The sequence below is a fragment of the Desmodus rotundus genome, chromosome 5, assembly GCF_022682495.2.
Source record: "Desmodus rotundus isolate HL8 chromosome 5, HLdesRot8A.1, whole genome shotgun sequence".
In the NCBI taxonomy this organism is placed as follows: Eukaryota; Metazoa; Chordata; class Mammalia; order Chiroptera; family Phyllostomidae; genus Desmodus; species Desmodus rotundus.
In genome coordinates, this window is record NC_071391.1 from 47,095,959 (window position 1) to 47,121,986 (window position 26,028).

Sequence of the window (26,028 nt, forward strand, 5' to 3'; positions counted from 1 at the left end):
GAAATGGAGACCCCGCAGAATTCCCTGCAGAGTCCACGGCCTTGGCTGGACATCAAGACATGGCTGTGCAGACAATGGAGGACGAGGGCAGTCAGTTTTAAACAATTATCTTGGGTTTCTTTTTCTGGGATTGGTGTGTGCACGGGTGAGTAGGGGTTGGGGATTAATAAAGCATCCAATTAGTGTTGAAACATCTTATCAAGATGACTCCAAATTTAGAACCTGCCCCTCCATGTGGCTGGATAGCCCTGCCCACCCAAAGCAACTCCCTCAAAAGTGAAACATGTAGCTCTGGTAAGTCAGACAGAGCTAATCCATGCCCTCCAAACCCCACAGGGACTCGCAGGAGGCCTAAATTTGGCTGCAGACCATTTGGAGAATTTGGAGGTCCAGTTCCAGTCCAGCTGTTTCCCCAACTTGTGCATACTTTACCATAATTTTCATCATAAGCCAAAAGTCTGGCATTGGCCTGAAGGACTGTGCAACAAAATAATTAAATCAAAATTAACCAAAGCGTGACTGAGGCCTACTGCACTCAGCACTGAGGGGAGCGCCACGGTGGACAGGAACACAGTGGGTCATGGTCACCGCACACAAGGTACTTATGGTCTAGCTGGGGATGCAACACAGCCATGCGCCAGCCAGAGAGTGAACAAGACAGCAACACGCACAGTGAAATAACGTTCCAGATTAGCCAGGAGAGAAGCAAGTGCGACTGTGCCTTTGATTATGTCTTTCCCAAGTAACAAGTGAGCTAAACTACACATGCTCCTGAAGAAGTTATCTTCTTCGGGTTTCATTATAAAGAAACAAATATTAGTATTTTCTGTTTCTTTATGTATTTGAATACTTAACAATTTAAATAACAGGATAAATAGGAAGACTAAAAACAAAAAAAATTATCAGCTGTCAACTTGACTCCCTCATTAGTTGTACCATATGATCTTCCTCCTCCATGTGCAATTCTAAAGTAACCCATTCTGCTGGGGCAGTGATTCAGAGCTCAGCTGTGGCATGACGGTAACCCAACTGAACCTTCAGAGGCATGGTAACAGAGGAAGCTGCTCTGACTGCATGTTTGCTCCGGGGTGCCACGAAAGGTACCAACTCCTAGAAATGTTTCTACATTTTGAACTGGATGATAGTTAAATACAAGTGTCTACATACGTCGAATATTACTGAGCTGTACATTTGAGACTAGTGCACTGTGTGTACTATAGTGTATGTGCTATTCCTCAATTTAAAAGAAGAGAGAGGATGAGCCCTTGGAAGTGAAGGGCCACGCCCAGTCACAGCATGCTGCCCACATCCAGGTGCTGGGTTGTTCACGTCTCTGGACACGGCGCCCTCACGCCCTCTGACACTGGAACAGTTCGTTAAGCACACTTACAAGGAGAAGAGGCAGCAAGGGACCATCACCCTGAACAATGCAGTAAGTCAGGAGATCTGACAGCGAGCCTGGGTGGTGCCACTTATTAACTGCGAGAGCTTGGGCAAGTCACAACCCTTCTAAACTTCAGTTTGTTGTCTCACAAAATGGCAATAATTATGACTCCCTGTTCACTTCATAGTATTAATGTGAGGACCAAAAATAAAGTGTCATCCAGTCTTAGTTTCTAATCCTGGTCTCTGTCTACTCTTCCATTCACGTAGCCGTGGACAGCTCTAATGTAAGCTCTCATCTCTCACCTGAACCATTGCAACTGCTTCCTCACTGCTCTCTGTGTTGTTAAACCTGCTGTAATCTCGAAGCTGTACTCAGAGTGATATTTCTAAGACCTAAACCTAATCTCAAAACCTTTCTTGAAAATATTCAATCGTTGTCCACTGCCTACAGCCCAAAGGCTGAACTCCTTGTGTGGCATTCAAAGCCCCCCATGATCTAGTCCTATGATCTCCTCTCTAGACTCTCCCCTTGTTCTCACTCTTCAACCCTGTACTACTGCCACACAAACTGTTTATCATTCCCAGAAGATGCCCAAGGAATGTCACATGTCTGTATTTTTGCTCACAATGCTCACTCCTCCTGGCCTAGTCTTTCCCCAAATGCTACCTGGTAAACATTTATTAATTCATCAATCAGCATGAGCTGAAGACTCATCTATCTATATTATGAAGGTTTTTCTTTTCTCTACCCCTTGACCACAAAGCCTCCTCATAGATCCCATATGGTTCACTATCCCTGTCCCTATAATTCTTAGAGGCTGGCTTCTTTGCCTTTCTGACTAAACTATGAGCTCCTTGAAAATAGGGACCCTGTCTTACAAGTCTTGGGTATTCAAAAGGGCCAGCTTAGGGCCTGGCACAGGGCTGTGGATGCTCTAACCAGAGGGGAAAGAAGTATGAAAGCTTCTCCCACTTTTTAGAGTCTTCTGTCCAACTTCATACAGCCTGAGGCAAACAAAAAAATGACTCACCATAAAGCATAGGAGGAACAAGTCTGTAAACAGCAAAATTGAAATAATAAAAGTACCCCTGGCCGGTGTGGCTCCGTTGGTTAGAGTGTCACCCATAGACCAAAAGGTTGTGGGTTCAATTCCCAGTCAGGGCACATGCCCAGGTTGCAGGTTTGATCCCCAGTTGGGGTGTGTATGAGAAGGCAACCAATTGATGTTTCTCACATCAATGTCGATCTCTCTCTCTCTCTCTCTCTCAATCTATCTCTCTCAGCAATGGAAAAATGTCCTCAGGTGAGGAAAAAAAATATTATAAGAGAACAGGTTGGTCGCATTTAAAGGGACCTCAGAAATCATCTGAATAAAACACATTATCTACGGCCTGCAAACATTAGCAAATTGCCCAAGATCACGCAGTCCACAGCAGTGAGTGGCAAAGAGAAATTTTCACAGTTCACCTCCTGAAAGATGCACCAAACACAAATTCAATATTCATCATTCAAATAATTTAAAGTCAAAAGTTGAGAAGGTATGCAGAGATTTTTCAAAAACACTGTCCTGAGCAGCCCAGGTGAGGGTGGTGAAAGTGACAAGTCCCTCCCATGGTCCCTTCCTGTCTACGACAAAGAGGACCTAATCAAGTTACACTGCTGGGACCCTCACAGGTGCCCAGAAGTTCCTGTGGTGCCTTGGGCCTGGAGTCCACACTGCCCAGAGAACCCTCTCCTGGTCCCTCACTCATTTTAGCACACTTGACCCTCACCTCTTTCCATCCAGGAAATGGCCTGAAAAAGATCCAGAGCTCCAGGACTGGGCTAAGGAAACAGACTGTATCTCTAGTCAACCAGGTCTTCAAATATCTCAGACTGCCAATGGAGGCATAACCCAGGTACTCCTCCAAGGAGCTGCCACAAAGACAGCAGGGGAGCCATACTGGCTCAGGAATTTTTGTTCACTGGTTTGAATTCAGCAGCCAGGTCAGGGTGAAGTTTCTGACCCAGGTCAGATCAGAACCCCGGAGGTGAGGAAGGGGAGACGCCTTTTAGTACCATGATCCTTCCCTGCTGCCCTAGGGGACGGTTCGTGTGTGTCTCCAACCCATGATTTTGCACCATCAGACATGTTCCTGCATGCTTTAGGAACTGCTGCTGAGCCACCTGGGGGAGCCCAAGCCTAGGGGATGGGATTTGGGGAGGAAAGGGGTAGGGATCTACCATTGTTACAAGATAACACATTCATAGGCCATAATACATATGAGGAAAAATAGCTCTCCTACCATAAGCTGAATGCAGGAACTGAAACTCTGTTGGATAGAAATGTTAGTTGAAATTACCACTAAGAATTTGTGCAAAGTAGAACACAATGCAGTTACAAAACAGACTTTGTCTCAAGTTAGCAGTTTACCCCAAGCCACACAAGAAACAGAATGCAGAGGGAGTGAAGTGCCTCTAGCCTGGAGGGGAGTGACAGACTTGCCATCCAGAAAAGCCCATTCACTGAGCAGGGGCACCTTGTAGACAGCTGACCCAGAAGCTGCCTGTACAAGAACAATCCCAAGCTCCTGCTCTTTGCTTGTCCATGCTAAGAGTAAATTTCAATTCTCCCAAGTACTACAGAGAGACTTCACACAGACAAAGATTTTATGTGCTAGAGGACATGAAGATTCAGGGACAAAATCATCATTTTGGCCTCTGAAGAGTTCTCTATAAGGCCCCAGAGAGCTAGGACCAATGCAAAGGCACTTCATTCCCTGAGGCCTCAGGGAAAATGTGTTGCAGGAGGAGGAGCACAGGCGATGGGGTGGGGTCCAACGGGATGGGTTTGAATCCCAGTTCCACTGCTTTTTAGCTGAGCGATTTTGGACAAATTATTTAACCTCGTTGAGCAAAATCGGAGGCAAGAAGCTCTAACCTATAAGACAAGGTAAAAATTAACGTGTGTGACGGGCTTGCACAGTGACTGAAGATGGCAGGTGTGCAGGGAACAGAAATCCTTTCCTTTGCCTCTCCCCAGGACTGTTATATGTCAAACGGGAATAGAGTATTTGTACTTTACAAGGCTGCTATGAAATCAAGTGAGACAACAGATAAAAACGATTTATATACAGATTTCTTGTGAGACAGTATTCCATTCTTATCTATATTAGTTATCCTACTTCCCCTCTCCTTTCATTTCCAAGTCAGTTACCATTAATCTGACACATCCTTTGGTCTCCAGATTCTGAAAACAAATCCCAGTTGGCTCCTGCCTCTTGGGGGGCCAAATATTTTTTAAATAAGGTCCCTGAAGTCATTAAGAGCTTAGGGAAAACCTCCAAGTACCTACATTGCCTTCAGAACCAATGAAATGTTTCCCTGCACCCAGGACAGATGACATATCAGGGTACTCAGAGCTGCCAAAAATAACTCTCTGAAGCAACTTCTTAGTCTCCTTGAAGAAGCTGAGAGAAATTTAAACCTGAGGGCCTAGGTCCTTTGCAGGTTCCTACCCCCGCAGGCAACTCTGGGCATCACAAATGGCAGGCTCTGGCAGGAAGCTGAAAGTAACCAATAGTGTCCCCTCTGTCCTCAGGCGGAGTTCCTCTCCAGCAGGAGCTCCCCCACTGCAGTCAGGAGGCCCGGTGATTACAGAGGCCAGCGTCCCAATATATTAAACAGACCAGGTGTGTGTGCATGCTATAACCTTGATCTTCCAATTCCCAGTTTGGGGCTTTCTGACACAATGAGCTAGTACCACCCTCTCTAATGGATTTTGTGAGTTTCTGAGAAAATGGTCTGGGTTGGTTTAGTCATAGCTTAGAATTATGTTGACTTTTCAAAATATAAAACTGAAGAAAATTTGATGAGGGCTGATATTAAGTTTGTTTTAAAATGAAAGCTTGATCAGTACTTTATATATGCCAGGAGCTTTCCAATCTCTATTCCTCGCCCCCACTCCACAGTCTCAGCCTCCTCCAGTCTGCTCTCCCTTCCCTTTCTAGTCTGGTTGCTCTAGTCTAACCCTCAGTTTCTCTCTGGCCAAATCCAAGTGCAATGCAATGGTTAAGAGCACGTCCAAGGTGGTGGCAGGATGCCTGGGCTTGGATCTTGTGCTGGTTCCCTAACTTCTAAAGTTTTAGTTTTCCCAGTTGGAAAATGGAATAACAACAGTACTAACCTCAAAGATTTGTTGAGATATAAAACAAGTTAATATCCATAAAGAGCTTAAAATATTTGCTGGCACATAGGGACCATTCAACAAATATTAGCTACTTATTCCCCATCCTCTACTTTCTTGCCATACTAATCTAAAAAGATTCTCTCACCACACTCTCTGGACATCACGAGAAAGCACCCCAGGGTGGGGGAACAGAGTCTCGACAAACTCTCGGCCTCCACTCTCAGCTGGGCCCCCAATGTTATACGCCTCCTACCTTCTCCCTCAAGTCTCTATTGCTAGTCCCTCTGTGAAGCCTCCCCTACACTTATGATCTCAGGCAGACTGCTGTTCCCTCTTCTGCTTCCTCTCCTCTTATATGTATACCTTCTGCAGTACCACAATACTGCACAGCCATGGATTTGTTTATATGCTAGCTCCCAAATGGACCATAAGCCACCGAGGCAAAGGCGGAATCCTTTCTTTTTTCCTTTTCCAGTGTGGGAGACATTCAACAAATAAATCCTTGCTGCGTAAATGAAGAAGAACTTGCATAAAACCATCTACAACCCGGATTTGCCACACAAGAGGTAACTTGTCCAAGGCCTCACAACTAGTGAGTTGAGTAATCAGGATTTGAACCCAAGACTCACCACAGAGTCCATACTCTTTCTCCTGCCCCTTGAGTGTTAAAGCACCGGCTGAGTGTGAGAGTGAAGATCTGTGAGAAGACCTCTGTACTGCTCCTAGCCCAAACTAGAACAAACTTTTTCAATATTTCCAAACCTATTTCAACATCCAAGGAGTGCTGGGTCTTTATTATTTTTGAAAAACAAGTTTCTTGCTTCAGCTTGAAAACCAGCTCTTTATCCACTGGTGGCAAGTCTCTCACTTCCAAATTCACACCCACAAAGTCGGCTGTGTGTGTGTGTGTGTGTGTGTGTGTGTGTATGAGAGAGAGAGAGAGAGAGAGGGAGAGAGCGAGAGAGAGAGGGAGGGAGGGAGGGAGGGAGGGAGAGGGAGAGAGAGAGAGAGAGAGAGAGAGAGAGAGAGAGAGAGAGAGAGACTGATTGATTCTCAATGACACCCTCAGGGGCAACTGAGCAAAGAATGGATTTGGACATTGCTAGGGAAAGCAGAAAAGGTTCTGTGAGGAGGATGCATGTCTCAGACATTCCAGCAAAGGAGAGATGGGTCAACCTTAAGTCCCAAGTGGAATGGAGGAGATGCTACTCCTGCTCCCACCCTAAGGCTGAACTGCCCCAGTTCCCAGAGGGAACTCTGAGGAGAATCATACTTGGACAAGCTGAGCCCAGAGCAATTAAGGACAGAGAAAGGACAGCCCGTGGGTTTGCTTTTCCAAATATAACAAATCCCACCTCCCACCCCACTCACCACTATTACTTACACTTTCTCCTTACCTGGAGCGTAACTGGGGCTATTAGTGGGGTACAGGCTGGGATTGTAGGCGGGGGCTGCTGCTGGGTAGGCTGTGGGGTAACCTACAAAGAGACAAGAAAAACTCCATTCAGTGGGCAAAAAGAAAAGCAAATTTCTGAGCAAACAAAACCAGGTCCCAGGCTTGGTCTTCATCCTCTTCATGGGCCGTTTCAGACAGTATAATGTGACTAGCTTTTACCATCTCAAGAAAAAAGACACCAATCTCACAACTCCAATATATGCAGATCCCCTGTCCATTAAAAAAAACTAGAAATATGTTTATATGTTTATGTGCTCACTGTAAAAATGCTGAAACAATATAGACATGTGTATGATAAAAAGTGTGAGTTTACTTCTACATTCCTGTCACACATTCTCCTCCCTGGCGGTAGTAATAGTGTGGCATCTACCCTTCCAGACAGTTTCTATGTAACTTTATAAACATATATTCAGTGGTGTGCTGGTACTTAACAACTGCCTTGAGGGGACTGAGGTGGAGCTCTGTTTTGTAGAATTTGCTGAGGTTCATAGTATAAAAACTCCCACCGTGGCCAATTTCAAGCTGCCAATATCACTGAATGAGCAGCTGGGAAAAGATTCTCACAATCTCACACCAGATCTGCCCCACAATGCATATTTCATATGGTGTTCTGTAAGTTTTTTTGAAAACTTTTATTGTGGCAAAGTATATGTCACAAAATTTGTGATTTTAACCATTGTTAAGTGTACCATTCAGTGGTATTAATTAGATTCACCATGTGGTACAACCATCCCCACTATGTGTTTCTAAAACTTTTTTTAAAAAGATTTTATTTATTTATTTTTAGAGAGGGGAGGAAGGGAGGGAAAAAGAGGGAGAGAAACTTCAATGTGTGGTTGCCTCTCACACGCCCTCTAGTGGGAACCTGGCCTGCAACCCAGGCATGTGCCCTTACTGGGAATCAACCCAGAGACCCTTTGGTTTGCAGGCCAGTGCTCAATCCACTGAAACACACCAGCCGGGGTGTGTTTTAAAACTTTTTAAGCAACCCCAAACAAAAACTTGTACCCTTTAAGCAATAACTTCCCATTCTCTCTCCCTATAGCCCCTTGTTAACCTCTAATCTACCTTGTCTCTATTAATTTGCCTATTGTAGATATTTTATATAAGCAAAATAAAATACAATTTGTCCTTTTGTGTCTGGCTTCTTTGACTTAGCATACTGTTTTCAAGTTTTATCAATGTTGTAGCAGGTATCAGAACACCATTCCTTTTCACAGCTGAATAATATTCCATTCTATGTTTAGGTCACATTTTGTTTACCCATCCATCTCTTGATGGGCACATGGGTTTTTTCTGCCTTTTGACTACTGTGGACAATGGTCCTATGAACACTGGGATACAAATCCTTGTTTGAGTCCTGACTGCAGTCATTTGGGTACATACCAAGGAGCAAAGTTGCTGTCATTTGACAATTATATGTGTAGCTTTTCTGAGGAATCATCACAGTGGCTGCACAATTTTGTATTCCCACAAGCACTACATGAGGTTTCCAATTTCTCCACATCCTCATCAGCATCTGTTATTTTGATTACACACATCCTAGTAGGTGTAAAGTGGTATTTCATTGTGGTTTTTTAAAAAATTATATTTTATTGATTATGCTATTATAGTTGTCCTAATTTTTCCCCCTTTGCCCCTCTCCACCAAGCACCCCCCACTCCCTTGGGCAATCCCTGCATCACTGTTCATGTCCATGGGTCATGCATATAAGCTCTTTGGCTACTCCATTTCCTATGCTGTACTTTACATCCCCATGGCTATTCTGTAACTACCTATTTGTAGTTCTTAATTCCCTCACCTCTTCACCCATTCCCACACACCTCCCTTCCCATCTGGCAACCACCAAACGCTCTCTGTATCTATGATTCTGTCTCTGTTCTTGTTTGCTTAGTTTGTTTTTTAGATTCAATTGTTCATAGATATGTATTTTTGCCATTTTATTGTTCATAGTTTTGATCTTCTTTTTCTTAAGTCCCTTTAACATTTTACATAATAATGGTTTGGTGATGATGAACTCCTTTAGTTTTTTCTGGTCTGGGAGGCTCTTAATCTACCTCTCAATTCTAAATGACAGCTTCGCTGGGTAGCGCAATCTTGGCTGTAGGTCTCTGCTTTTCATGACTTGGAATATTTCTTGCCAGTCCCTTGTAGCCTGCAGTTTCTTTTGAGAAATCAACTGACAGTCTTACAGGAACTCCCCTGTAGGTAACTAACTGCTCTTCTCTTGCTGCTTTAAGATTCTCTCTTTATCTTTAATCTTTGGCATTTTATTTATGATGTGTCTTAGAGTGAGCCTGTTTGCATCCATCTCGTGTGGGACTCTCTGTACTTCCTGGACTGGCATGTCTATTTCATTTACCAAATTAGGAAAGTATTTTTTAATTATTTTTTCCCAATAGATTTCCAATTTCTTGTTCTTTCTCTTCTCATTCTGGCACCCATATGATAAGAAAGTTGGAACGCTTGAAGTTGTCCTGGAGGCTGCTTAACTATCCTCATTTTTGGGGCTTCTTTTTTCTTCTTCTTGTTCTGATTGGTTGTTTTTTTTGCTTCCTTATGTTCTATATCATTGATTTGATTCTCAGTTTCATCCACTCTACTGTTGTTTCCCTGTAAATTATTCTATGTCAAAAGACAGTGCTATTTTTAAATTTCATCCATTCAACTAATATCTGAGTGTGCACTCTGTGCCAGACACTATGATCCCTGCCCTTGTGGAGCTTAGATTCTAAGAGGTTGTGAAAGGAGTGAGTAAATAGCAAATATAAACAAACACAGACTTACGTGTTAGGGGAAAGAGAAAAAGGGCAGGGTAAAAGACATCAGAAGTGCCACAGTGCTGTGGGGGGCAGGCATTGCAATATTAAATTGGGTAACCAGCATAAGACACAATGAGAAGGTAAGATTTTCACAAAGACTTGAAGGGAATAGAGTTAACCAAGCAGATGGCTGAAAAGAGAGCAATACAAAGGGAACAGTCAGTGCAACGGCCCTAAGTTCTGAGCATATAGGACAAGTCTGAGGACCAGCAAGGAGGCCAGTGTGGCTGAAGTGGACTAAGTGAGGGGAAAAGTAGTAGAAGTCAGAGAGATAAAGGGCTGGTCAGTTCACGAAGAGCCTTATAGGTTACTGTAACTTTGATTTTCTCATGGGCTTATGAGCAGAACAACATGCTCTGACTTATGTTTGAAAAGGGTCCTTCTGATTGCTGCGTTGAAAACAGACTGAAAAAGGGGAAGGGTCGAGATGCATATAGGCTATTGTAAACCTCTGTCAATAGATGATGGGGCTCGGACTAGGGCTATAGCAGCAAAGATGACAAGAAGTGACAAGCTTAAGAGTCTTCACTTACTTTGCCACACTACTTTCTAGAAAGACTATCGATTTGTACTTACACTAGCAATGTGTAAGTGCCTGTCTCACTGCTCCCTGTAGTTTTTTAATGCTCACTGGTATTTTGACTGACAATGAAAAGCAGATTTTAAAAGTCAAAGAGTAAATCCCTAAATCCCTAAAAGCTTCTTTGGGATTTGTAAATACTGAGCTTGAATAATGTATCTTTGTTAATATGCCTTTCTCGAAATCCTTTCCAGTTCCAAAGAAAATCAATCTCTCTTCCCTAGACCCCATTTATTTTCTGATTTCAGAACTGAGGTAGCCAACTTGTTGTCACTTAATTAGCAATCTGGAGGTCTGCCACTTCGCAAGAGGAAAGTCACGGATTTAATCTGGGAAGCAAAGTGATCCAGATTCAGCTCCATAAGAGATTGTACAGCCAAGGGTAATCACACCCATCATGTCACTGCAGCCGCCTTCCACTTTAGGAGCAATTACAGGATCTTCCTTCAATCTGGCAGACATCATAGAACGGCAACATGAGAAGGAGCTTTATTTGGCCCAACCCTCTTCATTGTATAGATGACATCCTCAGGCCAAGGTAAAGACTGCTGAGGTTAGAAGCACCTTAAAGGCCATTTGGTCCACCCTCACATATGGGCTAGAGCCTCCTCTACATTACATGCTCATGTGATCATTCCAGCCTTTACGTCTGTACTGAGAGTGAACACCCTCCTTTCCTGAGACCCCCTCCCCCACTCCATGAGACTGAGATGATTGAAAGTGACTCCTCATACTGCACCCAACTCTGGCTACCTGTAGCTTCTACTCTTTATAACGGAACAAATTTGAAGACACCTGCACCCCCAATTATAGAACTTATTACACTGTACTTCACTTGTTTATTTATATTTCCTGTCTTGCCTCTCTCTCCTTAAACTGTAAATTCCTTAAAGGCACCGGTAAATCTCATTTGCCTGTATACAACAGCTCTTGGTCAGTTCCTCCTTCCCACTCTCTGCCCTGGGCAATAGTCTTGTGTGGCCAGTAGAGAATATCCCTTCCCCACCAAAGTCTTTGTCCAGCAAGGCATCACAGATGAGCTGGGCTTCCTCCCTGCAACTTCCTTGTCTTCAACTGATATTATTCATGTTGCTGCTTCTGTTGATGATGATGTTGGCATCTCTAGTGCCTAGCACAGATAAGGTAGAGAACAGGTACTCAATAAAGAGACTGCCAGGTAGGTTGTATTCTGAAGCTATGAGAGGTTTAGAACAAAAGAAAGAAATCAAACAGGGCCCCTGGCCTTGAGAGGGTCACTAGCTAATGAGGGAGAAAGACAGGTAAGTGGACAGTTAGAATGCAGCCTGACAACTACCATGACAACAGCAAAGCAGGCAGAGAAGGAGCTCTCACCAACCAACATTTATTTAGTGCTTATTGTCTGCCAGGATTACACTGCACACTAGGTGTTCCTGGATGTAGACAAAAACGGGGAGGAAGGACATTCCAGGCAGAAGCATAGAAGGTAGAATTTTGGGGGCATTCACAGTGGCTTGGCTTGCACCCTCCTTGGCTCTAAAGAGCATGACTAAAGGGTTAATCACATCTGAGAGGGCAGGTTGTCTTTCAGGGATTTAAGTTCATTTCATCTCCGTGAGACCATGTCTCCCTTTATGTGGTTGACCCTAACTTATCTTTCTTTTTAGCATCATCTGTCTACTAACAACTATGTCTGAGTTACATACTGCTAGACCAGACTTCCCTCCTGAACTCCTGACTCATACAGCATCTGACTGCCCACTCAACATCTTCACTTACATGTTTCCTATACTCCAAGGCAATACGGTAGAGTGGTTAAGAGTGTGGTCTCTGGAGCTAGACCCAGGCTTAGGTTTGAATCTCAGTAATGCCACTAATTATGTATGATCTTGGGTGGCTTACTTAACTTCTCTGTGCCTTAATTTTCCCATCTGTAAAACAGGACTAGTAATATTACTTACCTAATAGGTTGCTAGAAGTATGAAACTGGTTAAGATTTTTTAAAAAGAGATTTTACTTATTTATTTCTAGAGAGAGGGGAAGGGAGGGAGAAAGAGAGGGAGAGAAACATCAGTGTGCAGTTACCTCTCAATTCGCCCCCAACTGGGGACCTGGCTCGCAACCTAGGCATTTGCCCTGACTAGGAATCAAACTGGTGACCCTTTGGCTTATAGGCCGTCACTAAATCCACTGAGCCACACCAGCCAGGGCAAAATTGGTTAAAATTTTAAAGCACTAAGAGTCAGGCACATAATTAAGGCTCAAAGAATTAGCTGTTATTTCAAATCTAAAAGATTAAAAAAAAAAATAAGGCCTGGCCGGCATAGCTAAGTTAGTTGGAGCATTGTCTCATAAACCAAAAGGCTGTGGGTTCAATTCCTAGTCAGAGAACATGCCTGGGCGGCAGGGTCAATCCCATCAGGGCACATGTGAGGCAACTGGTTGATATTTCTCTCTCTCTCTCTCTCTCTCTCTCTTCCTCCCCCCCGCCCCCTTCCCCTCCCTCTCTGAAGTAAATAAGCATGTCCCTCAGGTGAGGATAAAAAAATAAAATAACAATAAAAAAATTAAAAAGTAAGATTTTACTTCCTATCCTCCCACTCCCTTCCAAACCTGTTCCTCCACAGATTTCTCCTCCCCAGTAAATGACAACTCATTATTCTAGTTCCTCAGGCCAAAAAACTTAAGAATCATCCTTGACTGTATGCTTTCTCTCCTATCTACATCCAACCCATCAGCAAATCCTTTCAGTTTCATCTTCAGAATATATTCAAAATCTGGCCATATTTCACTGCCTACACACTTTCTATCCTACTCCAAGTCATCATTATTTCCTACCTACATTGTTGCAATAGCTGCATAACTGGTCTCCCTCCTTCTAGCTTTGATTCCATTCAGTCCAGTTCCCACAGCAGCCAAGAGCAATCCAGCTAAAACGGTTCAATCCCAGCATGACACCCCTCTCTTTAAGCCATGACAATCACAGTGAAATCCTTTTAATGACTCATCTGGGCCTCCCCTATTTCTCTAACCTCCTCTCCTACTATTTGCCCCCATGGCTAATCTACTCCAGCCACAATGGTTTCCTTGCTGCTCTTCCAATGTTTTAAGCACTTGCCTACCTCAGACCCTTTCTGTCCCCTTTTCCTGGAACTCTGTTCAAGGGTCACCTTACATTCTCTCTAAAATAGTAATCTTAACTTTCATTACTCTCTCTACTCTTTTCCTCTTTTTCTTCATGTGCTTCCTTGTTAATGAAAGACAATCTCCCACCACTAAAATGTAAGCTTCAGGTCACAGAAGCGCTTCTAGTGCGTGGCTGTTCCCTACTGGAGGTCTCCCCCTGGCACAGTACAAAGGCTCTGACCCACCCAAGGAGCAGAGCGCATTCCAGTCCTGCTCCCCCAAGGCTGCCAGGGTCTGTTGAAGCTCACTGGGGGTAAAGATACTGAGTTCGAATATACACCAGGTGTATGTCACCCACTGCTCATACAAAAGATATTTTCACACCTGCTATTTCGTTTGAGCCTCAAAACAACACTAATCTTATTCACCCACTTTGTAGGTAAGAAAACGGAGGCTCAGGGAGGTGAAATGACTTTTTGGCTAGGATTTTTCAATAAGTCAGTGGGAAGCAAATCCTGAAAGGAAGGCATTTCTCAAACCTACCAAATAGCTATGACTTGGTTCTTGGAAGTCTGTCCCTTCTGTATTTATATTCTTTGAAGGTCAAGAGCGAAGAGAATAAATGGACACAAGTGAGCTTTTCTCTTTTGTATCCCAAAGGCTATAGTAGTGATCAGGTTTCCTGGGATTCTGATGTATACATTTTAATTGCTTTACAGATATCAATAAATACAACCCAATCCCTTTTTCTTGTCACTAGGATTAGGACTGAAGAAATGCAAAGCTATTTTTTTTATTATTATGAAAATTAGAAATTACAGAGAAATCAGGACTTTTCAGTAACTACCTTAACCTTATCTTTAGGAAGTAAAATTAGCAGAGTATAGAAAGGCTAGTGGAAGACTAACTCCATGGCTCAGGAAGACAAGGCGAATTACTCCTTTGTGAGCCAGGGACACATGCAGTGGAGGTATTTTAGTTCTGAAGGGCAGGATTAAAAAGAAGAAAACTCTATTTCTCACCCAGATTATTGCAATAGCCTCATAACTGGTATCCCTTCTTCCACCTCTCCCCGACCACCCCCCAAGGCCAGGGCAACCAAAAACAAAAGAGCAAAAGAGAAAGGAAATAATTTTGAATCTGTAGTATGCTCTGAGCACTGTGAGAGGTACTTTTTGTCTAATTTAATCTTCACCCTGACTCAATGAAATACACATTCATTAGTCCCATTTTAGAGATGAGGATATTGAAGCAGACTTATCTTCCACAAACCAGGGAGTGGAGATAGGGCCCAGGCCTGATGAGTGAGCAACAAAGTCTACTCCTATCAGACTTCCTACCCCTCCTCGAAACACGAGTCTACTCAGCGTAAACCTGAGTTGGATGCTGTTTTCTTTGCCCGGATTCTTTTATTTCAGTTTCAAAACATGGGAAAACAGGAAGTTACTCTAGAGAATTAATTTGATCAAAGACGGTTCATTTTTTTTTTTAAAAAGCGATTTTGTTCCTATTCAGTGTCCTGATATGGGTTATGCTTGTGTTATTGAAAGGCATCACACAGGCACTGAATTACAGAGTTAGAAGAGGTATATAGAGGTAATTGAGTCCAATTTGCTACTCAGCACAGAAATACTCTTTATAATGGCTCACATGGCTTCCCACATAGCCTCTGCCAGCACACCCTTCTAATGATGGGGTGCTCAGCACCTCTTCAGCCAGTCTAGCAGTGCTTGCTGGAGAGCTCTGGAGTTTAAGAAATCCTTCAGTCTGAACTTAAAAAAAATATCTATAAAGAATCTAACCCTGAACAGCTTTCCAATCACTGGCCCTAGGTCTATCCTCAGAACACGTCTGTTCCCGCTGCCCCAGGACAACCCTCCAGAGATGTGAAGACATCAGTTATTCTTCCTGAATTTTCTGCTGTCCAAATTTAACAGACCCAGTTCCTTCAGCCCACCCCCATTCTGATTGCCCACCTTTGGCCAGACTTCAATTTACAAATCCCATTTTCTTAAAACAATACCATTTTTTTCCTGCCTTATTCACGTTTCTGATGGTTTCTTCCCCCTGACTTTTTAAAAATTGAATCAATGTTAAGACTCTGGTGATAGGTGATCAGTGAAGACCTAAAGTGACTTAATCCAGATTTCTTCATCATTATCCACCAGAGGAGCCCGTATCTAGCAAATGCTTACTCTGTGCCAAGCTTGGTTCTGGGTTCTTTACATAGGAGCTTACAGTCTAATGGGGGAAATAATGTTATTTATATTAATCTATAAGCAACATATATAATATATAATCAAATAATGTTGGGGTGTAAGTAGAAAGCTGAGGAGGGAGAGAAGAACAGGTCTGGGAGAGTTGCAAATGGTTTCTCGGAAAAAGAAATAGAGTTGGCCTTGAACAGTGAGTAGCAGGAGTTTGCCAGAGGTTTGTGGGGATGAGGACAAAGAAATACATACTTGTTTCATGCATGAAGGCATGAAAATTTATGGCATGTTAGGGAAATGGCAAATAGGTCAATATGTTGAAGTTTATAGTGTGGGGGAAATGGTAGGAAAGGAAGGTAAATAGATACACTGGGGATACATTGTGAAGAGATCTGAATTCCAGGCCAAAAGATGGGAATCATCAACAAATAGCAGAAGTCCACTGGAGGATTTTAAACTGGGGAGTTACAGGTTTTATAAACACTACTCCAGCAGCAATATGGAAAGGGGTTCAGAGTGGGTGAGAACAGAGAAGGAGGGACCAGACAGGAAGATAGTGAAGTAGCCCAAAGACAAAGCTAAAACAGTAACAATGGAATAGAGAGGGAACTACAAAGATGTTTAGGAGATGGAGCCTATAAAACTTCACCCTCACAGCAAAATCTCTCTCTCTCTTTTTTTTTTTTTGCTGTGAACTGAAAATCTACAAAGATGTAAATGTTCTAACCGCAGGGTTTGTAGGCTTTCTTTCTTCTTTTCTTTACTAGACAAAAGGAAAGAAAATAAATTAAATGGAGTCTTGAATCTGTTAGTTTCAGAAAAAAAGCCTGAATCGGAATTCCTCCTACTAGCTGTGAGGGCTGGCTGCTGAGCACTCCACTGGTGAGAATACAGGTCAGGCCAGACAAGCAGTGGTTCTGTGGTGCTGGCTCTGACCAGCCCACCGGACTGGAACCTGAGGCAGCCTGTATACTGGATTCAAGGCCCAGCCACCCAGCCTCCCACTAGTGAGTCCCAGGGAATTGTAAGGGTTAAGCTAGGCACTATTCTTCCCAGGGCAAGGCAACTCTCCCTGAAGTAATAAGAAAGAGGGGAACATCCAGGATTCAATTATGCTCCAGGTTGTATTGTACCTTCAGGGAGAATTTACCTGTTCAGATAAAAGGCCAGCAATCTGTGGGTCATTCACCCTGGCTGAGCCCTGGAAGAGGAAGGCTGCTAATCCCAGAGCAGGCTTGACTTGATATGTCTTCAGTATAAAAACAATATCAACAACAACAACAAAAGATAAGAAAATAGGCAATGTAAAAGCTAATAATAAAACTTCTCCTAGGTAAGCACATAAGGCCAAGTGTGTGCTATTCCGCAGGGGAAAACAATTCTTTTATAAATCTAAAAATATCCCTAAAGTTCCCTATCTGCCGGTATGGGAGCAATTTTAATGGAAAGCAGATGGCCAATTCTGTCTCAATTGCCACTCCAGGAGTATGCTGCTGCTGCTGCTGCTGCTTTTTTGTTTCCCTGCCAGATGGGGAGAAACTCAGCACTTTACAGATCGTTTGGTCAATGATTCCTGCCCTCCCTGCATTTATCTTCTAAAAAAAGGATAAAAGAGTAAGATGAAATTGTACAAACTGATGATTTGGTCTGTGAAGCCCTTTCCCTACCAGGTCAATTCACTCTTTTACTGTTTAAAGAGATCTGGTAAAGGGAGGACTCTCGCTCAGATTCAATGAAACATACTGGGATACTTGGTTTTCTGTGTGAAGAAAATAAACTAGAACCTCACCTCACACTTCTCCAATTATAGAAAGACCAAAGACCTAAATATTTTTAAGTACACGAAACTTTAAAACTATTAGGAAAATAAATAGAAGAATATCAGTTTGATCTTGGGATTAGAAAGTATTTCTTGCCCTGGCTGGGTAGCTCAGTTGGTTGGAGCATCATCCCGATGTGCCAGGTTGCAGGCAGTTCAATCCCCAGTCAGAGCACCAACGGGAATCAGCTGATAAATGCTGGGTGGGTGGAACAAATCAGCATTTTCTCTTTCCCTCCCTTTCTCCTTTTTTCTCTCTCTCCAAAATCAATAAATTAAAAAAGATTTTAAAGTATTAGATAAGATCAAAAAGAAAAACTGTAGGTTAATTCATTCAATACATCAAAGTTTTAATCTGTATGACAGTGTGCTATAAAGTTTTTTTAAAAGCACAGGGTAAGAAAAGAAACTGTAACACATTTTACAAAGGACTAATATCCAGAATACAGCACTCATATTAATAATAAGAAAATGAAAATAGGCCAAAAGCAACTAATCACGCAATTCACCAAAGAATTCACTAAATGGCTAGGGAGAAGGAGGAGAAAAGGAAATGATGTTCAATCACATTAGTAATCAGCAAAATGCAAGTAAAAGGAATAAAGTATCATTTCAGATCAGACTGACAATTTTATTTTTTTAAGATTTTATTTATTTATTTTTACAGAGAGGAAAAGAGAGGGAGAAAGAAAAAGAGAGAAACATGATGTGAAAGAGAAACATCAATCCGTTGCCCCTCATAAACACCCTGACTGGGGACTGAACCCACAACCCAGGCATGTGCCCTGACCAGGAATTGAAATGGCAACCTTTTGCTCTGCAAGACAATGCCCAACCAACTGAGCCACACGAGTCAGGGCAGACTGACAACAATTTTAAAGTCTGACAATGTCAAGTGTTGAGAAGGATCGGAAACAAAGGGAATTAGTTAAAGCATTTTGAAGGGCAATTTTGCAATAACAGCTAAAGGTACACAACCTTGCAATTCAGTTTCTAGGTATACAAGCATATATGCTTGGTTAATTGGAGTTTGAGTTGGGCTTTGTGGGGTGGGTGGGATTCTATCCAGCAAAGATAAAAGGACTGTCATTCCCAAATAAAAAGAGCATAAATAAGTCAGACATAAAAGCCATTTGAGGAACTACCAGGCTGCTTTCCAAAGGGGCTACAGCAGTAGTATGTGAGAGTTTCGATTTTTCCATATCCTTGCCAATACTTGTTATAGTCTGGCTTTTTAAAAAAAGATTTTATTTATTTATTTATTTTTAGAGAGAGGGGAAGGAAGAGAAAGAGGGAGAGAAACATCAATGTGTGGTAGACTCTCATGTGCCCCCTATTGGGGACCTGGCCCACAACCCAGGCATGTGCCCTGACTGGGAATTGAACCGGCAACCCTTCGGTTCACAGGCTGGCACTCAATCCACTGAGCTACACCAGCCAGGGCTGTTATCTGGCTTTTTGACAACAGCTACCCTAGGAGTGTAAAGTGGTATCTCATTGTTGTTTTGATCTGAATTTCCTTGATGACTATGACTAATTATGTTGAACATCTTTTCATGTGTTTATTAGCCTTTTATATATCTTTTTTGGAAAGCTGTCTATTCAGTTTCCTTGCATATTTCTTAGCTGGGTTATTTTTTTTATTATTGGGTTGTGAAAGTTTTTGACATGTTCTAGATACAAGTTCTTTAATCAGATGATGTACAAATATTTTATCCCATTCTGTGGGTTGTCTTTTTGCTTTCTTGATGGTGTCCTTTGAAACAGAAAAGTTTAAAATTTTGATGAAGTCCAGTTTATTTATTGTTTTCTTTGGTTGCTTGTACTATTGATGACATGGCTTTGCCAAACCTAAGGTCACAAAAGATTTACCTCCACATTGTAAGAGTCATTATAGTTTTAACTTTTACATGTAGGCCTCTGATACATTTTGAATTAAATTTTGCATATGATGTGAAGTACGGGCCCTATTTCATTCTTTTATTTGTGGATATCCACTTGCCCCAGCACCATTTGCAGAAAAGACTATTCTTTCCTCATTGAATTGTTTTCGGTACTCCTGTTGAAAATTGCTGACTGTAAATGTGAGAGTTTATTTCTGAATACTCAATTCTATTCCATTAACCCGTATGTCTATTCTTATGCCAGAACCACACTATCTTGATTACTGTAGCCTTCCAATAAACTTTGAATTTGGTTAAGTTCTCTAAGTTAGCTCTTTATCAAGATTGTTTTGGCTAATACGGGTCCTTTGAATTTCCATGTGAATTTTAGGAACAGCTTGTCAAAATTTGCAAACAAGTCTGTTGGAATATTGATAGGGATTGTTAAATCTGTAGATCAATTTGGGAAGTATTACTGCATTAAAGATACCAAGTCTTTAAATCCATGAACATGAGATGGTTTTCCATATACTTAGATCTTTAATTTCTTTCAACAATGTTTTATAATTTTCAGAGCATATGTTTTACACTCCTTTTGTTAACTTTATTCCTAAGTATTTTATTGATTTTGGTGATACTGTAAATGAAATTGTTTTCTTAATTTCATTTTTAATTACTACAACCGCATAGAAATACAATTGATTTTTGTTTTGTATACTGATCTTGTACCCTGCAATCTTGCCAAACTCATTTATTAGTTCTAACAGTTTTTGTGTATGGATTCCTCAGAATTTTTAAAAAGATTTTATTTATTTATTTTTAGGGAGAGGGGAAGGGAAGGAGAAAGAGAGGGAGAGAAACATTAATGAGCAAGAGACACATCCATCAGTTGCTTCTTATGCACCCCCAACCAGGGACCTGGCCTGCAACCCAGGCATGTGCCCCGACCAGGTATCAAACCGGAGACCTTTCATTCACAGGTCGGTGTTCAATCCACTGAGTCACACCAACCAGGGCCTCAGAATTTTCTACATGCAAGATCATGTCATCTGCAAATACAGATAGTCCTACTTCTTCTTTTCCAATATGGACAACTTTTTATTTCATTTTCTTGCCCAAATGCCCTGGTTAGAATCTCCTGCCCAGTGTTCAATAGAAATGAGGGACTGGACAGCCTTGCCTTGTTCCCAATGTTGGGGGAAAAGCATTCACACCTTTTCTATTATTAATGATAGCTACGGGTTTCTCATAAATGCCCTTTCCACACTGAGGAAATTCCTTCTATTCCTAGTTTGTTGGTTTTTTGTTAGTTTCTCTGGTTAAATCATGAAGGGGTACTGGGTTTGTCAAATGGTTTTCCTGTGTCTATTGAAATGGTTATGGAGGTTTTCTCCTTTAATCTTTTAATATGGTGTATTGCACAGACTGAATGTATCTTGCACCCCTGGGATAAATCCCACTTCATCAAAGTGTATAATGAGGTCTGTCCAGAAAGTATCCAGCCAAGTAACATGAAAAATAGAGAAATTTACTGAAGATGCAAGAAACATTGTACACAGGACAATGACACCTCAGTCCCCTTCAAAGTAGACACCTTGGGACCTTACACAGTTCTCCCAATTGCCATCAGCTCCCCATCTTGTATTTTCCTGAATCTCATCAATGGTCTAAAATCTCTTCCCTTTCAAAGGTGATCTTAGTTTTGGGACAAGCTAGAAGTTGCAAGGCACCAAATCAGCGCTGTAGGAGGGCTGAGTCACCTGGGTGATTTTGACGTTTCACCAAAAAACTCTGCACAAGTTTTTTGATGCATGAGTGGGTGCATTGTTGTGATGATGGTGGGTGATGCTGCCAATCATCAGTTACCCATAGCTGCAGCCTTCTGAATCACCTGACTAGTTTCCGCAGAGGAAATGTTCAAGCTTAATGCAAAATCTAATGCAGATTCACTGCTCTACTCGATCAGTCATTTTTAATGTGATGGCCACACAGTACATATGCTCACTCAACAGCATCTACTACCCCCACTATCCCCATCAATGACTACTACAGGGAAGTCATCATTGTTCACGCATGTGCATTCTAGTCCACTCTCCTTGGATGCCGGGTTACATAGATGTCACGCAAACTGTGATTATTATATTAATAATGGCTGGACTTTTTCTGGACAGACCTCATATAACCCTTTCTATAAAGTTATTTGTTCATTCTGCTAGTCTTTTGTTGAGGACTTTTGCATTTAAAATTCAAAATGGCACAGTGGCTTATAGTTTTCTTTTCTCATGATGTTTTTGTCTGGTTTTGATATCAGGGCAATACTAGCCTTACAGAATGAGAAATTGCCTTGTATTTTTTGGAGGAGTTTATAACACACTAGTATTAATTTTTATTAAAATGTTTCTTAGAACTTACCAATAAAGCTGTTTAGTCCTGGGCTTTTCTTTGTGGAAAGCTTTTGTTTTTCCTTAACTAATTCTATTTGTTATAGGTCTGTCTATTTAGACTTGTTTCTTCGAAAATCAGTGTTGGTAGTTTGTGTCTTTCTAGTAATTTGACTTTCAATCTAATTTGTTGTCATATGATTTTTAATAGTATTCCCTTATAATCATTTTTATTTCTGTAAAGTCTGTAATAACATCTCCTGTATCATTCTTGAGTTTAGTCATTGGAGTCTTCTCTCTTCTGTTCTTGATCAATCTAAATAAAAGTTTGTCAATTTTGTTGATTTTTTTCAAATAACCAACTTTTGCCCTGGCTGGTGTGGCTCAGTGGATTGAGCGCCAGCAGCAGACCAAAAGGTTGCCAGTTTGATTCCCCGCTAGGGCATATGCCTGAGTTGTGGGCCAAGTCAGGTTCCCAGTTGGCGGTATGTGAGAGGCAACCAACTGAGATTTCTCTCCCTCTCTTTCCCCCTCCATTCCCCTCTCTCTAAAAATAAATGAAATAAAATCTTCAAATAACTGACTTTTGATTTATTGATTTTTCTCTGTTGTTTTTCTATTTTTAAATGTCATTGATTTATGCTTTAATCTTTATTTCCTTCCATTTACTTGTTTTAGGTTTTGCTTACTCTGTTTTTCCCAGTGTGTTATGGGAAAGGTTAGGTTGTTGAGTTAAAATCATTCATTTTTTTTTATTTTTTTCTTTTATAATTTTTTTATTTTATTGTTGTTCCGAGTACAGTTGTCTGCATTTCCCCCCAACTCCACTCCCCTCCCCAGCCATCCCCACCTCCCTCCCCTGATTCCACACCCCCCGCCATGGTTTTGTCCATGTGTCCTTTATAGTTGTTCCTGAAAACCCTCTCCCCTTCCCCCATTATCCATAACACTGCTGTGGACATTGGGAGCAGGTGTCAAACTGAGGCAAACTGTGACACCAAGAGCTCCATTTATAGGCAAACCTAGATTCAAATCTGAGCTCTTTCACTTTTCAGTTCCGTAACTTTGGGCAAATCGCTTCAACTCTGAATCTCAGTTTTGAGATTTTTTTAAAAGATACAATCATTAGTTTACTTGCTTGGTAAACATTTTTTTGAGTACCTACTCTATGTTAGGAACAGTGCCTCTTTTTACTTCTTATCTGTATGTGGGCTGGCTGGGAGGGTAAGGGGGGCATTCTGAACTTGCTTTGTGGATACCCATCTAAGCATTCCTCATGAGGAGGTCCCTGGTCTGGCCCTCATGGAGGAGCCATCACAGTCTAGAGGAAGAACAGGGGCTCCAAAGGCAGGCAAATATGGATTAGGAAGTCAGCTGTATCACTTACCAGACATGAAATCTCAGGCAAGTCTCTTTACCTGAACCTCAAGAACACAGGGATATCCTACATGTAGGCTAAAAAATTTAAGAAAATAGCGCACAAAATACATAGCATAAGTATTTGGCACAGAGTGATAACTACTTCAATAAATGGTAGTTTCCCACCCTTACCCTTTTCATTAAAAGTTCCATTTGGACCATATGATTTCACCCTTAACTGGAACATAATCAATAGAAGAAAAAAGCAAACAAAATACAATCAGAGACATTGAGGTTGGGAACAGTCTAGTAGTGGCCAGGGGGGAGTGGGGTGGGGACAGTGGGAAGAGGGGATTGCAGGAACTATTATAAAGGACACAAGGACAAAATCGGGGGGGGGGGGGGATGGTGGGGGAGGGAGGTGGGTTCAGCTGGGGTGGGGGGGAGGGAAGGGGAGAAAAGGCATACAACTGTAATTGAATAACAATAAAAATTTAAAAAAAAAGAACATTCTTAGATATTCTTCTGTGGGCTCATGTGCATGTGCAAATTTTTCTAAGGCTCATTCCTAAAGACTGGAATTTCTAAGATATAAGACACGTTCACATTCAACCTTAAAGAGAATGTCAAATTGTTTTCCAAGATTGTTGTATCAGTTTGCATTCTTGTCAGCAGTTACAAATGCAGCATTATTTACAATAAACTCATTCCAAAATTTTCTACATTAAAAAAAAAAAAAAAAGTTCCATTTGGAAATGGCTGTATGCCCATGGATTTTAAGGCATTTAATGAAAAGCTTCTAGATCCTCAATCATGTCCCTTCCCTCCTTCCTCTTCCTCTCCCTTACATGGCAGGGCTCCAGGTGATTAGGCCTATTGCCATGTGGCCAAGCACAAGCTGGACAAGAGCAAGCTCCTAGTGAGCATGGCTTTTTATGGAAACACTGACTCAGTCACTATGTTTTGAATACTGGTAATTTGTGTTCTGTTGTGTGTATATGTGTATTTACAATCTTTTCTGCATTTTAAAACATTCTTGTCCCTTTAAAAAAATTTGTACATAAAAGTGTCCCCACATTTTTGCATTTTTATTTCTTACTTGTTTTCAGTATACTATTTTTGCTTTGTGCTACTGGTCAACAGTGAAAGTCAAAGCAAGCTAAAAGGGCATTATCTGAAACAAATCTAAAACACCCAACAAAACTCGTAACTCCTTAAATAAATTAAGATGTCACAGCATAGTACATAGTATATAATTTCATTTTTGTTGAAAAATAATGTGTATATATGTTCATTTAAAGAGAACTAGAAAAAAGAGATGCACCAAAATGTTAACAGTGACTACCTCTGGTTCAGGGGAACTATGGATGTTTTCTTATATTCAGCCTTTTCTGTCTTTTCTAAAATGAACACACTGTTTTGGAAATGAGGAAAAATAATAAACTATAAAATGATATTGCTGACACTTAGGTAAACTCAATTACTCTCCTATTATTAGACATTTCATCTGTTCCAAATAACTGCTGCTCATCCTTCAGGCAGAACCAGGACTAGAATCCTGCCTGGTACCCAGATTTTCTAGTTATGTGTAAGAATGTCCTAAAAACTCTTTCTGGGCTCCATAAATTTAAAGGGATGATGTTATGAGAGACCTGTTGGCCCACTGGTGAGGTCCTAAAAGAAGTATGAGGGAAATAGGTACGGCACGCACACCAGGAGCGGGTTTTCAAATAAACTGAAATAGCAAACATGTCTTTGGTCAGGTTTCTAGAAAATACTTCCATTTCAACACAGTTTTTGTTTAGAGATGACACTAGGATACTATGTGATCTGGGCAAGGCCTTTATAATCCTTACCAGATTCTGAGTCTGTTTCTGTGTCTGCAAAATAATACCAATACCACTAATTGAACATCTCCCATATTTTTACAGGTGAGAAAACTGAGGCCCTGAGAGGTTAAGTAACTTGCTCACATTTATGTAAGTGACAGTTAAGACCGAAATTAAAGAAAAGGCATACAACTGTAATTGAATAACAATAAAAAATTTTTTTAAAAAGACTGAAATTAAGATCTAGCTAATAAAGAAGAATAAGGGTAAAGCAGTGGTGGTAGACTATTTCTATAGGTTATTTTATTTTTTCCTCTTAACATTATGAAGGCATGAGTTGATCTTACTTTGTACAGTGCGAATTAATACTGTATACTCTGCTGGACTGAATTAGAAGGCGCGCTGAATTACAAGGAACTCATTGCCTCATCTTAATGGCTGAGTAATTAGATCAATCTAATCTTCTGAATTTCATTGCTTGTTTTATTATGGCCTACAACCAGTGGAAATTACAATAGGAAGTTCAAGCGTCTTACACAGAGGCAACATGCTGAAGAGGAAAGACTACCTCCTAACTCTGAGTAGCTGGATGATCCCAGGCAAGTTACTTAACTCTGCACCTCAGTTTCCAAATCTGTAAAATGGGAAGAGCATTATTTTGCCTTGTAGTCACCAAGGTGCATGTATTAAGTTAAGAAATCCCAGTATCAGGAAAAACAGGGACTCCACCAAGGTTATGAGAAAATTACCTGAAAGACACATGCTGGCTTCAGTGCTCCCGAGAACTCAGTGAAAGGCATGGTCATGCAACCTGTCACTTAAAGCCAGAGGAAGCCTGGGATAAGTCCAGATTCTTCCTTCTCTCTCACTCCCCAAATCCAATGTGAAGTTCTAACTTAATCACTCATATTTCACAAGCATTTGATGTCTACTGTATGCCAGACACTTCTAAAACTGTCTCAGACATGTCCTCTCCATCCCAAGTACCACCCCTAGTACAGTTCTCCTAAGAGCCTCCTAACTTACCCT

General features: G+C 41.4%; 1 protein-coding gene across 3 annotated transcripts in view; it reads right to left on the minus strand.

Annotated features, from left to right (window-relative positions):
* FAM168A (family with sequence similarity 168 member A) overlaps positions 1-26,028 on the minus strand; it is a 187,707-nt gene that overhangs the window by 17,316 nt on the left and 144,363 nt on the right. For 2 of the 3 annotated variants that reach the window (XM_045181881.3, XM_053925590.2), the window contains exons 3-4: positions 6,953-7,033; positions 3,673-3,699 (exon numbers count right to left, since the gene is read on the minus strand). In XM_045181881.3, the coding sequence (XP_045037816.2) occupies positions 3,673-3,699; positions 6,953-7,033 (108 nt within the window). The remainder of the gene's footprint in view (positions 1-3,672; positions 3,700-6,952; positions 7,034-26,028) is intronic. The other variant, XM_053925591.2, reaches the window with a different exon arrangement.